Source organism: Hyalella azteca, unplaced genomic scaffold (assembly GCF_000764305.2).
Source record: "Hyalella azteca isolate HAZT.00-mixed unplaced genomic scaffold, Hazt_2.0.2 contig1803, whole genome shotgun sequence".
Lineage (NCBI taxonomy): Eukaryota > Metazoa > Arthropoda > Malacostraca > Amphipoda > Hyalellidae > Hyalella > Hyalella azteca.
The window spans coordinates 286,877-304,175 of NW_025932102.1; the positions used below are offsets into that span (position 1 = coordinate 286,877).

The 17,299-nt window shown below is 41.8% G+C and overlaps 1 protein-coding gene across 3 annotated transcripts in view; it reads left to right on the plus strand.

Moving 5' to 3' along the window:
- Window positions 1-17,080, plus strand: part of LOC108682003 (inhibitory POU protein) — a 51,065-nt gene extending 33,985 nt beyond the window's left edge. For 2 of the 3 annotated variants that reach the window (XM_018171092.2, XM_047884053.1), the window contains exons 4-8: window positions 915-1,109; window positions 9,253-9,428; window positions 10,646-10,819; window positions 11,345-11,483; window positions 12,177-17,080. In XM_018171092.2, the coding sequence (XP_018026581.1) occupies window positions 915-1,109; window positions 9,253-9,428; window positions 10,646-10,819; window positions 11,345-11,483; window positions 12,177-12,470 (978 nt within the window). In that variant the 3' untranslated portion in view covers window positions 12,471-17,080. The remainder of the gene's footprint in view (window positions 1-914; window positions 1,110-9,252; window positions 9,429-10,645; window positions 10,820-11,344; window positions 11,484-12,176) is intronic. The other variant, XM_047884054.1, reaches the window with a different exon arrangement.
- Window positions 17,081-17,299: the final 219 nt, after the last annotated feature.

Consider the following 17,299-nt stretch of genomic DNA (forward strand, 5'->3'; position numbering starts at 1 on the left):
CAGAAGACGGAGTCTGAGAATCAGCGAAGTGAAGTTATCGATGGATTTTCGGTGGCTAGTCGGTGATTTCACACTTGCGATTTTAAAGGCTTCCATGTCCCGTGTATTTGAAGGAGAATTGGTCTTGGGGAGTCGGGGAGTTGGTGTGGGGAATAAGGAAGTAGTTCCGGTCAGTTAGGATGCACAACCGATGCCTGAGTGGTGGGATCTTTATGAGGTCAAAACTCAACTCTGAATCTTTCCTCAGCTTCAATGAGAAGTTTAGCGTGGCATGAATAAGGCTGCGTGGCATGAGGAGTTTAGCTTTGCATGGGTAAGGCTTCGTGGCATGAGAAGATAGTGTGGCATGTGGAATGCAGGGCGAAAACTTAAAAAATAGAAAATAGACGAGAATGAAAACAAATGAGAAGAAATGATGCGGAAGCGAACGTCGAGAAATGTAGGTACGAACGAGATAAAGAGCGTAGCACAGCCCAAGAGAGAGAACAACTAATGAAAGAGAGTGCAAATAAAAAAAAGAGAGAACTGCAAGCTGACAAGAGTGAGAAATGAAGCGAACGAAGGGATTGGCAGCTGGAAAAGAGTGACTGAAATAAAGAGGAGATGCAATAAGGGAACAATGTAACAGTGAGATGTAATAATGAAACAATCTTGCTTGTAACAGAGAGGATGAAAGGCAGAGATGTAAAATAGCTGGAATACAGCGCCCAAGAAAGATAGATAGACAAGCAAGAGGGAGAGAGGGGCGATGCGACAGAGAGAGACGACGAAAACGGGAGAGGGTGACGAGAGGGAGAAAGTGGGAGAGAGAGACGACGAAAATGGGAGAGGGGTGACGAGAGGGAGAAAGTGGGAGAGAGAGACGACGAAAATGGATATATTATTCTTCTAAATTTCTATTCCTCGCTCCCCAGCAGGAGGACTACAAGCCCCTACCGCTGGGCCCCCAAGGTCAGCTCTTCGGGGGCGGGGGGTTGGACGAGCTGAGCAGAGCTGACCTCGCTGACAAGCACCAGACCCCCGGGGTGGGGGCGCTCAAGCCCCCCGACATGATGTACCACCCCGGCATGGCCTCCACCCCCCACACGCCCCCCTCCAGACCCCCACAGGTCAGTTACGCTTTTCTGTCACTCACAGAAAAATGTGTGAGACTTTGTCTAAATAGCGATGTCCATTTTGTTCCTATGTGGGTCACCCTGACCCATTATTGCCAGGGAAAATGGCTTAATTATAAGTCTAATGTCTGCTGGTGTCGTCAGTAGGACATTGTATCACTATTTGGACAATATGATCCAATCATTTTTCCAGGCATAATAAAGCTTTGATTAAATATTAGCATTTCTTTATTATTTTCGTTTAGGCTCAATTAAGAATTTACGAAACTCTAGTACCGGTAATTGATGAGTATGAAAATCGGACTAAAGGGCGAGTGGAGTGTTTAAATAACTACGCTGTTAAATATGGTGTTGATTACGGTGTTAATTACGATGTTGATTACGGTGTTAATTACGGTGTTATTTACGGTGTTAATTACGGGTTTAATTGCAGTGTTTTTAAGGTGTCATTTGCCGTGTTATTTACGGTGCTAATTACGGTGTTATTTGCGGTGTTGATTACGCTGTTAATCAGTCATATAGGCCCCCATCTGCCTAATTATATACGGATTTTTCATTGATTCAATAAAATAAAGGCCTTAATTAAATGTAATCATTGTTAGATGTAACCTATTGGTAATAACTTGATCTTGCAACGCTTAAGATCAGTGCTTTAATTGTAGTCTCAACAAGCAAGGCGAGTAAGAACTGATAACATTTCAGTAGTAATGGCCGACCGCTCACAAGTTCTATAGATCTAACAGTTCTAAATAGTTCAGTTGGAGATTACGAGACGAAAAACATTAAAAATTTGGCTACTTGACAAATCATCATAGTTCAGATACATCGGTTCAAGAAATTGAACAATATAAACAGAATTATATATACGTATTGTTTGAAGATTAATCGCTAACATTGTCAAGAAATAGGTGACTGACAACTCTCACCATCAATTGCTCAGAGCACGTCACTGTTCTCTGAAGAAATACTCGCACAAGTTGAGTATAGTGATTACCACGACATGCATCCATCATGCCGACTTGCGTATCATATAAATACCCTAACACTTCTGAACAACTTGAACCAATTTCAGAGTTAGATTACTGACGACTTGCAACCGGCGACTGCCGAGTGGTTAATAACGGCACGCGAATGGTGACTAGCGATTGGTTACTAACGACTAACGAATAGAGACTGGTTACTAACAAGTAGCTAATAGCGATTATAGCAACAAGTATAAGATCAAGTATAGCAACAAGTATAGGTATAAGATAAGTAATAGCAACAAGCATAAGGTAAGTAATAGAGTAGCTATAGCGAGCGAGTCGCCAGTAGCTGACTACTGGCGACTAGCAACCAACAACTTACGACTAGAGGCTTATGATTAGTTACAAACGACTAGCGATTGGCTACTGGTTAATAACGACTAGCGACTGACGACTGAAGGCTGTCGTGCATGTAGGCGTCGGTCGCTGCGCTAATAATCAAACTTCGATGACCGACTTCCACTGCATGGCGCCCCCCTATGCTGCTAGCTGTCCCCAGCTCCTGGCTTGGGTTAGCGGGCTTATACACGAGGACGGTAGTGACCGCCAGTGACGGCGGCCAGTAGTGACGGCCAGTAGTGGAGGCCAGTAGTGACGGCCGGTAGTGGCGGCCAGTAGTGATGGCCAGTAGTGACGGCCAGTAGTGGTGGCCAGTAGTGACGGCCGGTAGTGGCGGCCAGTAGTGGTGGCCAGTAGTGACGGCCAGTAGTGGTGGCCAGTAGTGACGGCCGGTAGTGGCGGCCAGTAGTGGTGGCCAGTAGTGACGGCAAGTATTGACGGCAAATAATGGCGACCACTACAACTTTCAAACGCTAACTGCTACTAATTGTCATGCTACTGGCATCGTGTAAAAGGTTAATGGGCATTTCCGTGGCCAGTTACGCTTATAAACGATCCCGGTAAAACGCCCGGTTACGCCAATTACCCGGTAAAAGTGGCGGTTGGTATTCGAAATTGTACTGGCCGACACTAGTGGCCGACACTACTGGCGCACACTACTGGCCAACACTACTGGCTGACACTACTGGTCGATACTATATATACTGGCCGACACTACTGGCCGACACTACTGGCTGACACTACTGGCTGACACTAGTGGCCGACACAACTGGCCGACACTACTGGCCGACACTACTGGCCGACACTAGTGGCCGACACTAGTGGCCGACACTACTGGCTGACACTACTGGCCGACACTACTGGCCGACACTACTGGCCGACACTACTGGCCGACACTAGTGGCCGACACTACTGGCCGACACTACTGGCCGACACTACTGGCCGACACTACTGGCCGACACTACTGGCCGACACTACTGGCCGACACTACTGGCCGACTCTACTGGCCGACACTACTGGCCGACGCAACTGGCCGACACTACTGGCCGACACAACTGGCCGACTCTACTGGCCGACACAACTGGCCGACTCTACTGGCCGACACAACTGGCCGACACTACTGGCCGACACTACTGGCCGACACTACTGGCCGACTCTACTGGCCGACACTACTGGCCGACACTACTGGCCGACTCTACTGGCCCTGTGTAGAGCATCTTAATAATCAACCTGATCGACGCAGCTTGGATGGAATGATGGTTGGCCACCTCACGCACACCAATAATTTTTTATAAATCTACTACAGAGAGCATTTATCACGGCACTGTAGAGTAGAGCTATCATTTGACTCAAATTAATACTTCAGAGTTGACTCGCAACGATTGAACTTTCTAACTGCACGAAACAATTATTGATTTTATATATATAAATACTCTCCAACTTAGTCCACGTTATGTGCTAGTGTGCGCACGCGAGCACCTGCCTTGGAACGCTCAGTGACCTACCATTGTAAATGGTTTGACGCACCTTAGCGTACACAGAGACCTACCATAGCAAATGGTTTGCCGCACCTTAGCGTGCACAGTGATCTACCATAGCGAATGGTTTGACGCACCTTAGCGTGCACAGTGACCTACCATAGCGAATGGTTTGACGCACCTTAGCGTGCTCAGTGACCTACCATAGCAAATGGTTTGACGCACCTTAGCGTACACAGTGACCTACCATGGCAAATGGTTTGACGCACCTTACCGTACACAGAGACCTACCATAGCAAATGGTTTGACGCACCTAACCCTGCACAGTGACCTACCATGGCAAATGGTTTGACGCACCTAACCCTGCACAGTAACCTACCATAGCAAATGGTTTGACGCACCTTATCGCAAGGTATGTTCGTCTAGCAACGCAAGCTGTGACCTTCTCCTCGAGATCATTAGTAATGAAGATGATCATTTATGATCTTCATTATCCACGTACATATAATCCATTGAAGCTACAGAATTTTTAACCTTTCCATTAGGACAGATGAAGTAGGAACGTCCATTCCTACTTCAATTCCCTCGACAGGCGCAAATCTTCCTAGTGTACAAGCAAAAATGGGTTTAGATTACATTTGAAAATCATCGAACCGAAAAGCTTTGCCAGTCTATGCTGCATATAAACTTTTCAATCAACGCCAGCTTCAAGAAAAATGTGCTGAATGAAGTGCAAATCAGTGCTGCGGATTGATTTTTTTTCAGATAAAATTAACTGCGACGAAAATTCCCCTTTCTTATCGAACGCTCGATGGACCATTAAAAAGTCAAGGCTTTATTTTCACTATTTTGCCCTGAAATGCTTCCTAATTCTACAAAAACAGCTGGCACATATTTGTTTTTTCTCTTGTACATCTGAGGATAAAATTGTTTAGGAATCCGTCAGAAAAAGCAGCATTTGTCCAGGCAAAAGTCAGACCTGCAGCCGATACACGGCGGCCGTTTGGCTTGGCACCAGAAATACAGCAATGGCAGTTAGCCGCACAAAACTCTTGCGCGGCCATCAAAACACGCACGAAAAAAAGCAAACGAGCGCCGGAAAAAGTCTGGACCTCCAAGCATGCAGAGGTCTAAAAGAAGCTGCTAAAAGACAGCCAGGCAAGCGAGGGTGAGGGGGCAAAGAGGGGGCAAGCGCTCCCTAGGGGGCCTGTAGCTCGGGGCTGTAACCCTTAGAGGAGACCACAGCGCGTGACATGATACCTGTGCTGATGCTGCTGCTGCTGTTGCTGCTGTTGCTGCTGCTGCTGCTGTTGCTGCTGCTGCTGCTGCTGCTGCTGCTGCTGCTGTTGCTGCTGCTGCTGCTGCTGCTGCTGCTGTTGCTGCTGCTGCTGCTGCTGCTGCTGCTGCTGCTGCTGCTGCTGCTGCTGTTGCTGCTGTTGCTGCTGCTGCTGCTGCTGCTGCTGCTGTTGCTGCTGCTCTTATTGCGGGAGATGGCGCCTATTGTAGCAGTTTCACTGCAGTTGATGTGTTAATGTCGCTCATGCAGCTGTTAAATTGCACTAGAATTGCACTATGATCACCAGCTTTAATTGATTGGGCATAATATTGATTGGTTTATTACAAATCCTTTCATATTTTTATTATTCACCAGTGACATGATTAAAGGAATTTTTAATTGATATTACCGAGACACTTAAATCTTTCGTGTAATATACGTAGACTTCGAGTCATGACACTTATTTGGATATCAAGTAAAAGACACTGAAAATATTCACATCGTTCATTAGACAGTTAATCAATTAGTGACGAAAACCTACATGTAGCTTCATTCATGTAGGAGACTTCGAAATAATCGAGCGCTACTCAGGCAAACGTTTGAACAAATCTCGACGGAGGCGAAACGCACCAGAAACTCGTCGGGTGGAAGCTCGTATAGGTTGGAAGGCCGCAGACAACATCGCGCAGGCGCTTGCCCAGTTAAAACCATGCAAAATAAAGCCATCTATGGATACAACATTGGGTATTGTTCAGATTCGTTGCATGAATATAATCATAAGCTCAGTAAACCGCACTCGTAAATTTGAATTTAAATGATATTTTTTACTTAAAAGCCGTCATTTCAAGCAGACAAGAAAAGACAAGATAATTTCTCTATAAATACCCCATGCTATATCGGCAATCGAATATTACTTTTATAATTTGAAACTTTACGTTTTCATGTTCCGTGTGTTCCCAAATGTTCACTCTCAAGACCACATGAGCAGTTAAATTGTGTTTAGTAAAGAATTATCTAATCGTGTATATATTTATCAAACTTTGAGGGTCTGTTTGTGTGCTGTAAGCCTGGCATGATAAATATATAGGGGCCGTTGGGGCGCGTATCCAGGATACTTATCTTGTCGGAATATTGTATATAGGAGCTGTTGGGGCGCGTATCCAGGATACTTATCTTGTCGGGATATTGTATATAGGAGCTGTTGGGGCGCGTATCCAGGATACTTATCGTGTCGGGATATTGTATATAGGAACTGTTGGGGCGCGTATCCAGGATATTTATCGTGTCGGGATATTGTATATAGGAGCTGTTGGGGCGCGTATCCAGGATATTTATCTAATCTAACATACATGAATATGAATTATTGGACAAAAGGTAGGAAATAATTAATCAAAAATTCGAATTTTATTTTGCAATTGGTTAACATGAATTTAAATTAATATATGCAACATTTGATATGAGAGTGTAATAAGAGTCTTGTTCACTATGTAAACTGTGAGTTTGAATGGGTATTTAATCAATTAGAAAACACAAGCTTTATTATTGTTAACGAGATTGATGGATTTCAAGAATAGCAGAATATGGGACAACAAGATTCTAAAATTGCAGGAATTATCATATACGAGAAACACCAGGCTAACAAGCTAGCTGCGTCTAACGGTAACTGAAAAAGAAATCATTATAATTTATAGCTTCTACATGATGTAAATTCATAAAAATTTCAGTGTGGACTAATCTGACGAATAACAAACTTTAAGGTCACTGATAATAAAAGAAGTGAAGTGCCGGTGTGGAAAGTAGGTATAGGAGCAAAAAATTTCGCTTTAAGAGACGATCAAAAGACCAAACGCTGTACCAAGTAGTTGATATCAAAACAAAAAACATGTGAATTCAATGTGCATTTATGTTAGCAATATATATTTTGCGGTTTATCACCGCATTGATAAAGAGCACAGCATTGCATGGGAAGGATCGTAAACGTCAGGAGTAAGGAGAAGCTAGCACGGGGCCGCAGCCACCAAATGGCCGCGGCAACGCGCAGCAAAAGGAAACAGCTCGCAAAACCCCAGCCCAACATCCGCTCTCGCCAAACTTCTTCCATTAGCGAGAGTTTCTTGCATTAAAATAACTTAACAATTAGATATAAACTCACGTCAGGAGTAAAAGCTCATGAATCGCACGGTCTGGGCTTCACGTTGCAGGGAAACGCAGTGCAGTTCTGGTGTCGTTCTTGCATACTTTAACGAAGCTCATTAGCTAATGTTTACCCATAACGACGGTGGGTGAGTGCTTTTAAAATCTACGTGGTTTCAATTAATCGGAGGAATCGTGCACTATAATGACCGTTTAATTACACTCTAGCCACACTACAGACATAACAACATCTATGCATCGCAACATATATGTATGCATCACAACATCTATGCATCACAACATTTATGCATCACAACATCTATGCATCACAACATCTATGCATCACAACATTTATGCATCACAACATCTATGCATTACAACATCTATGCATCACAACTTCTATGCTCGCTCATTACGCATAGATATTTCAGAACAGACCGAGCAAGCCTTGCATATTATAAATGATACACATTGCATGTCAGGTATACATGGGGGGTTTCTTGGGATATACAGTCTCTGAGCTATCCCACAACCAAATTATTTTTAGTTTTAAAACTTTAAATCTTAAAATGCAGGAATATTGTGTGTGTGGTGTGTGTGTGTATAATCCTAAAATCTCCATTCAGAAAAAACATCAATTTATAGTGTTTAAATAAATAATGCAGCTGTGTTAGTTTGTGTGTTTTTGTCAAGCCTGGCACCATGAAAACATTAATAATGTTTAAGTGTGTATACGTTATGTAAACAATTCCCGTGTATACATAATTATCTTTATGTTGGGTTGCAGATAAGGATATCTTGCAGAAATGCAGATCTAGGCGAGGAGTTTGAAATTTAAATGTCATTTTTAATTTGGTGAGTGTGAATTTTAATACAAAATTCTATTGAGTTTAAGTTGAACTACATACAGTTGAAGTTGATTAGTGTCCTCTGTTAATTACCAGTTGGAACTGTCCTACAATTACTCTACTTTAATTAGTGTATAAATTATTAATGGAATTCTACTCGGATGGATCAGGAATGAAAGTATTCTCAAACTGCAGGAGCCTTGTATATTTCCTGCGTTGAATTGACCTGTTAACGTGATAACAATTTATTTATATCAGGGTTTATACGGCAAATAAATTTATACGACGAGTATAGTATACAACCGTAAAATATTTACAGTATTAGTCCTCACGCTTGAATTCTCGAATATTTAAAGCATTTTTTTACCATGCATTGTTGCATTTATCCCTTACATATTAAAACGTCAGCGTTTATACCCGAACACTGAACGCGTGCGTGTCACTTCTCTCTTGTGGCACTGAACGCGTGCGTGTCACTTCTCCCTTGCGGCACTGAACGCGTGCGTGTCACTTCTCCCTTGCGGCACTGAACGCGTGCGTGTCACTTCTGTCTTGTGTCACTGAACGCGTGCGTGTCACTTCTCTCTTGTAGCACTGAACATGTGCGTGTCACTTCTCCCTTGATGCGTGTCACTTCTCTCTTGTAGCACTGAACGCGTGCGTGTCACTTCTCTCTTGTGGCACTGAACGCATGCGTGTCGCGCGCTGGCTTGTCCTTCGAAGCTGAGAGCAACATTAGCAACACACACGCTCATAACACGGCTAATCCTGTTAATCCTTGTGCTAGGTTTCTTGGCATATTTTTGTTCATATATATTCTAGCTGGTGAAGCAATTCTAAGTTATATTTCGCCATTTTACTGTGTTGTCTTGTGTACATTAAAAGCTAAACTTAGGTAAGTGGCGTGATAACCCGTGTAAATTATTCTGATATCGATCGCTAAGTTAATTTTACCTAACTAGACAGATTAATTACTGGTATGTTTGTAATTTAGTCACAGTTTCAGTTGCACTAATGAATGTTATACTCCTGTCCCAGATGGGTCACCACAGCATGGAAGGCCTGGAGATGCTAGACCCAATTAACTCGTCAGCCATGACTACCCTCACCCCCATGAGTGACGGCGGGATGATGCATGGAGGAGTATATTCACACTCACCCATGAACAGCATGATGGGACACCCAGGCCTACCTCATCCACACATGCCTTTAAGGTGAGTTTTTTACCTGGAAAACGGCACGATTATAAACCCATTCATCATAACCTTCGAAGCGAATTAACATTTGTCAGAATTACGGTAGAAAAGCGTAGAAAATAACACAAAACTAAGTAGTTACTTAAGGTTTAGGAGCTGCTATACGGTACAATAACTCAAAACAGAGATGTGGTAAAGATTTAGAGCTGCTATACAATGGCACGCTCTTATTACCTTCAGTACAATTAGCCACCAATACAAGACAAATATCTCACGAATTCAGCGGCTATACAATGGCTCACTCTTATTACCTTCAGTACAATTAGCCACCAATACAAGACAAATATCTCACGAATACAGCCGCTATACAATGACACACTCTTATTACCTTCAGTACAATTAGCCACCAATATAATACAAATATCTCACGAATTCAGCGGCTATACAATGACACACTCTTATTACCTTCAGTACAATTAGTGACCAATACAATACAAATATCTCACGATAAAATATTCTAGAAGACAAGAGAGAGCCAAACAAATATCAGGGATAGCGCCCCCAGGTCGGGGGCTGCGGTCGCAGGGGAGAGTGGCAGGACAGCGGCACGCGCCTCCTACAAATTACCTGCCGACGCTGCCGATCTTTGTGGCCGCTGCGTGGTGGTCTTGTGCGGTCGCTTATTTCTTGCTAAACGAGTATTGGCTGCGAGCTTTAGGACTGCTGGAGGCTATCACAAACACAATTATTAACTTTTCGGCCCTTTGTCTGTAGGATTTTTATCTATATTTGATCCATTGTATAAGTGGTTTGAGCGATTAGATCTCACATTTTTTGTTTCTTCAGTGTGTGTAGTTATATTTAGTAATTTTATTGTAGAATTTGTAGTAGTTATATTTAGTAATTTTAAAGTAGATAGCAATATTAAAATAAGTTATTAGTCACATTAGAAACCTATACTGAACTTTGCGGTAAAAAAACAGCATGCACAGTGAAAATAAACATATTTTAATGCATTCATGATGTATTTGATCATGAAGAACTTGATCAACAATGACGCGAACGGATATTCAAGTGCTTAATGTCACTACAGTAAAAAATGATTTTTTATTGACCTTATTTTTCTACATATTTACGTAACCACAAAATTATTTGGGTCAGCTAATCAGCTAAATACGATATAATTTGAGTTGAAATTTATTATGAAGGCTGTTTTACTCTTGCACCGTGCGCAGCTACCTGCCCAGCATGCACGACACCGACACCGACCCCCGCGAGCTGGAGGCGTTCTCTGAGCGCTTCAAGCAACGGCGCATTAAACTGGGCGTCACGCAGGCCGACGTCGGCAAGGCGCTCGCAAACCTCAAGCTTCCAGGCGTAGGCGCCTTGTCCCAGTCAACGATATGTCGGTGAGTTGAGTGTAGGCGCCTTATCCCAGTCAACGATATGCCGGTGAGTTGGGTGTAGACGCCTTGTCCCAGTCAACGATATGTCGGTGAGTTGAGTGTAGGCGCCTTGTGCCTTGTCCCAGTCAACGATATGCCGGTGAGTTGAGTGTAGGCGCCTTGTCATCCTCTTGTTCCCAATCATCAACAATGATTATATCTTTTACTTCAATTATTGTTATTTTACTCTGTTCTTAATCATTAACCAATAATTATTTCTTTTACTCTTATCTGCGAATACATTATTTTCATCAATTAAGCTGATGATAAAATTTGTTTTTCCTTGCCCTTTGGTGAACCTGTTTACAAAATTTGCTCATCTTACTTGGTTAGCTTCATCATAGGAACTGTGAAAATATTTCCGATCTCCTTCATTTCTTGTACCACTTCTTATTTTCACTGTTCTTCATATACGGTACGTGCTGGTCATTACTGCATATAAGAAATCAAAATATTATTTGTTCAGCAGAATTTTTTGTGCGTCTCCAGGTTCGAATCACTGACGTTATCACACAACAACATGATTGCTCTCAAGCCCGTCCTGCAAGCCTGGCTTGAGGAGGCCGAGGCTCAAATGAGGAACAAGAGAAGGGATCCCGACGCCCCATCTGTACTACCCATGGGAGAGGTGCGGTCAAACTTACCTCACCTCAATATACTAACTTTCCTCCGCAATCTTTGGGCTAGTGCTTTTTCAGGCGTTAATGTGAACTTTTATTAGTAGGACAAACATAGTGACACAATATTCGGCTTCAAACTGCCTTGATCAAGACAACAATTTGTACATACTGCCTCGAGCAATTCAAACATTCATTTATACTTCATCGAGCAGTACGACCATTCGTACAGATTGACTCAAGCAGTAAAAAGATTCATTAAATTATTTGTAATAATGATAATTCATCATCAAAAATGCAGGTTTGAAAAGTCCTCCTGTCCATTGATAGGCCTTCACCATGGCTTCAAAGAATCTAGGTCCTCTCTCCCAGCACAAATGAGTCATGTTTACCGTCCCAATTGGGCAAAGGGTTAAATAATGTTAAATGGGGGGTTAAATAATGCTGAAATTGGGCAATAATGCTGAAATTGGGCCCAATTACCGCTGAAATTGGGCAAAGGGTTAAATAATGTTCTACTTAAAAGAAAACTCTTGATAATACTTCTTAGCTCATTGTTGTGTGGATATCCAAAATAAAATAGTTATCGGGATTTAACTTCCAAATTTATTACGTTAAAAATATGAAATTCAAACCTGAACTAAAGTTCCGTACGAACGGCAGTGCCCGTTGCTATTTTTAATCCCGTTTTCGTTTTGTTCCAGAAGAGAAAACGCACGAGCATCGCCGCTCCTGAGAAGCGGTCGCTGGAAGCCTACTTCGCTGTCCAGCCACGACCGAGCGGCGAAAAGATTGCAGCCATTGCCGAGAAACTCGACCTTAAAAAGAACGTCGTCAGGGTTTGGTTTTGTAATCAACGCCAAAAACAGAAAAGGATGAAGTTTGCGGCGACTCAGAAACACATGAGCAACGGACCATCCGGTGGGATGCAGCACCCAGTGATGGGGGGGATGATGGGTCCCCACAGCCACTTACCTCCTCACACTCCGGTTCCGTAGTGGTCAGCCTCCCCCACTCGTCGCCCCTCCTCGGTCAGACCTCACATTTCCCCCGCCGCTTGCGTGCAGGGGAATTCACAAGGACTTGCCAGTCCTTGGTCTGATCAGCTGGGGGAGCGATGGGTGGGGCAAGCTGCAGCGGCGGCAGCTTGGTATCAGGGATACCAGTAACCGAGCTCCTAACAGGGCTTGGGGACTGGTATCACCAGCGATAGTTAATAGTGATGAAAATAAGTATTTACTTTTTCACTCATGAGGGCTGTATATAATAATGTCCGATAGCCTCGAAGGCACTTAAACCCTCTACTGTTCTTAGCAATGACATTGTGCGTGCGAGACCAAAATCGTCTGTGTGGGCGGTGGAAGGTCAAGCCGAGTAAACTGCTTATCAGAACCATGACGCGACTGATGGTTTAGTTTGGAAGTGCAAGTGTAATTCATTCTATTGTAAATGAATATCATTAAAACTGAAACCTGAACTTAACAAACTGTAACCTGAAGTTAACTGTAACTTTGATCACGTACATGCAGCTTCAAAGTCCCAACTCCTTGTTGTGGCTTCTGCAGAAGTCGAAGCTCGCAGCTATTCTTAGTTTTTTCATTGTGATGATAGTGCTACTAATTCAGCTTCACCACCGACCAGAATCATGGACATCGTTTGGGGTCAGGAAACAACTTGAATTGAGAAGTCTTGACACTTCTTGGAACATCTCAACATCACTGGCAATTCTAACCAGATCGTTGGCTTTTCTGTCAGAACCTGGAATGGCTAAAGATTAAACCTGTGTCAGCATAGTAACAACGCAGCAGAAATAAATAAAAAAACGAACTAAATGGCGCTAAAGCGTACATATAGACCCAAGGCTGCATGGTCTGCATTACCAACCCCCAACCACTTTAAAACCCTCGATGCGATTATAACATTAATCTCAAATGAATTTTCCAAAGAAAAACTATTAAAATAACGGCTCGGTACTAAAGTCAAAAAGACTAAAAGTGATCCTTGACCAATCAGTGCGAACGCCCCAATTGAAAGCTCTGGTTAACATAAGGTCGCAGTGTGGTGCAACAGAGCCTCTTGACGTGCTTGAATTTTGACAATCATGCCTCAACCCGCTGGACGTAAGTGACAAGCGACGAAGTTATTTACGTGAATAGATTCTTTTTACGATCGATGTCATCGAATATTAAATGAGCGTGTTGAAGAATTCTTATTGCGACCACATAAGGATAATGATTTCATAATATAAGGTCACGTGTAAAATATTTCATTCCAAGTGCAATATTTCTTTATATATGTCATGCCATAGATTTTTAACGAAGTCTAGTCATAAGAGAGTACTTTAAGTGATACGTGTTAATTAATGAACAGATTTTTCGTCCGTTTTTACGAGTATAGTTAAGGAAAACAGTCGTACTGTGAAGGTGCAGTTTACTGTAACTTGCAGTGTAGTGTAAATTACATTGTACTGCGGGGTACAGTGAACATTGAGGGTGCAGTGTTCTCAGAATTTTCCTCTGTTTCTTATAGAAATAAGACGAGTTTACTATATGAAAATGTTCCTTCGGAATGCACATCTTTTCTTATTTTTCTATAACTATATTAACCTAGACGACGGTTGTACGGCCACATTCTATATGATGAACGGTAGCCAGAGATCAAGCGACATTTGTGAGCAGAACGTTAGTTGTAGTTACCCATATATATACTTGGCATATTTCTAATTTAACATACATTTGCCCACTCTCTGAGTCATTCACAACCTCAAACTAAGAGCCAACAAAAAGCTTACTGGCAAGTTTTAACCAAATAACTAATTTATTCGACAAAGTTCTTTCTTTTTAGTTCCCTCTATAAACTGATTGTGATTCACTTTACTGACTTATAATTCGTTTATTGAAATCGAATGACCCATATAGATGATCTCAATTGTCAACATGAAATTTATTCCGAGACAAGGACTGATTTATCACTTTACTGATGAATTAAGTGATCCCTAAATTGAACTTGAGATTAGAAAGGGAAATAAAATATCCAGTTGCAGGGGATACATCTTTTGTTAGGGAATATTGAGAGGGAAATGTACAAGGTCATTACATTAGTTAGTTGTACTCACCCACGAAAGCCTACCAAAGATTGTAAATATGGCGGGAATAGAGCAGGCTATGCTGCTCTGGCTCAAGCATCTTTTTATGTCTATGTATATTAATATATTGACGGAGATCCTATCTCCTGTTTCACTCATAATGCAAGAGGCTCGATCTTTCGGTCCTTTTTTTCACGCTTAGCATAAAAAAATATTATTGCAATCACGGCAATTTCGTCGAATAACGTTTCAATTTTACGATGGTAGTTAATTAAGCTATGTATGGTTGACTCGCCCTATGTCATATTTATTATGTCTGTTTACGGTCAATATCAAGTGAAGGGATAAAGCGTTGTGCTTCAACTTTAGACATATCATCGGAGGCCAGACATAACTGTTAATTGCCTGAGATCGTGCTCCCATCATACCCGTTTACGATAACCTTCCTACTTGAAAATTAACGCTCATATTATCCGAAAATGTATTTAAATAGCGTAAATTATATAAAAAAATTTCATTCAATAATTTTTTCTATTATTGAAGTGTAAAAGAACCATGACTTTTCTTATGGCCAAAAGAGAACTGGCGACCACCGTAGAACCTATTATCGTGAACGGTAATTGTTTTCGAGACTACCATCACTCAAGACGATTACCAAGTTGGCCTAGCATGGCGCTTGCAGTGTCAGTTTTGGGTCACCAGTGAGAGTACCAAGAGTGTCCCCAAGTGGGATGTGGGGTTGAATTTAATGTTTTTCTCTTACGAATTTGACTTCCCAATCGCTTCCCCACGCCCTCTGCCTCACGGCCTCTGCCCCACGCCCTCTGCCCCACGGCCTCTGCCCCTCCCTCAGGACCCCATGACCTAATAGAGGTGCCCTCTCACCGCGAGGTCATCTCAGTCATTCAATTTCAATTTAACACTGAAATTATGAGTTCCTCTGCTAACAAGTTCAAGAATTAGTTTCGATATTAATTTTTGTACACTAGTCATGAATTTTCTAGGTAATCTGGCTTATTTATGATTTTTTTTAATTCACAAATTCCATAACAATAAATTAGATATACAATCTAGACATGTTATTAATATAACTTATGTAGATACACTGTTCGATAAATCACCGTTAAACGGTATTACCGGCGTTTCAGCGGCCAGCCGGCATTTGAAAAGAAACACCGTGAGGCCGTTTTTATTCCATCTTAACACAAAACCCGTACAACATCTAAACAACGGCATAACGGTTTATTTTCATGGGGCGGTCGGTCGCTAAAACTTCAGTAAGACCGTTTTTCACGTTTTTTTGAACAGTGTAACAATCGTTGCAAAAAGATTCCTGATAAATTTTTACAAATTTTCATCTGTAATTTTTATAACGTTAAATGGTGCAAGAAATCATTGCATTTATGAAATAAGCAAATAACTTGCTGAAGCAGTGCACTTCACTGTCCACTTAAAGCAGTGAAGTTCATAAATGATATTTATGCATGTTCCTTCCCGAGTTGAGGTTGCCCATCAGCGTGACTCCCTCTAATTTTCAACTACCAGAACCCTATAGAAAGCTGAACGTCCTCCTCCATTTTTCAAGTTTCCTCCAAATTTTGGAAGTATCTTCCAAATCTCAAAGTTTCCTCCAAATTTTAGAAGATTCTTCCAAATCTCAAAGTTTCCTCCAAATTTTAGAAGATTCTTCCAAATCTCAAAGTTTCCTCCAAATTTTGGAAGTTCCCTCCAGTTCCCGTCCACTCTTGGATAATGGACAAACATCACCACACGAGACTGAACGCGGACACGGATGAAAATTTCACAACGCTATCCAAATTTTTTATTTGTGGACAAACGTGCGAATGTTTATACATTAACAAATTGCAAGTAGATGTTGGCATGCTACATGTACAACACAAGCCACTCCTGGATCAGGAATTATACACTCTAACACTCATTGACACTCAGGCCTTTGTTCAAGATCTTGTCATGTGTTGTCTCTCATTGTACGCAACCATATACAAGTTCTTGCCATGTGGGGTCTACCATTGTCTGCCACAATGTCAAAGTTCTTGGCATGTGTTGTGTACCTTTATCAACAATCATGTTCAAGTTATTGTGTCTCATCTCCCATTGTCTGCATCCATGTACAATTCTTGGCATGTATTGTCTCCCATTATTAGCAGCCATGTGCAAGTTCTTGTCATGTCTTATCTCACATTGTCTGCAACCATGTACAAGTTCTTGGCATATCATGTCTCCCATTGTCTGCAACCATGTACAATTCTTGGCATGTCTTGTCACACATTGTCTGCAACGCGATCCATCGTTCGGAAGTTTCTGAAGTGCCTCTCTTTCTAACCGTACGCATTATCTTCTGGTTGTTTTAGCAATCGTCTGCAAACGTTAATGTATCGATAGTGATTGTTGGTAACTTTCATTCCTTAGCTTCTAGTGCATCCCTCCATGTGTATGAACAAAGTCACTAACTTGTAAAAATTCTTATTTCAAAGAACGTACCTAATACATTAAGAGAATCTTCATGTTGAATCTTTATTCCCAGAATTGTCGGATAATTTTAGTCTAAGTAGAAGCTGTGTATTTCATAACACGGATAATCATGATTAATTTTATTAAAATACGTCCCTGATTAAGGGTTACATCTTCAATAAACCTTAATGAAATAATTAAAACCTGCTAGCAATGCACAAAATCATACAAAAATTCTCGTGTACATTTGAAGAACCTAATGTTCACTGT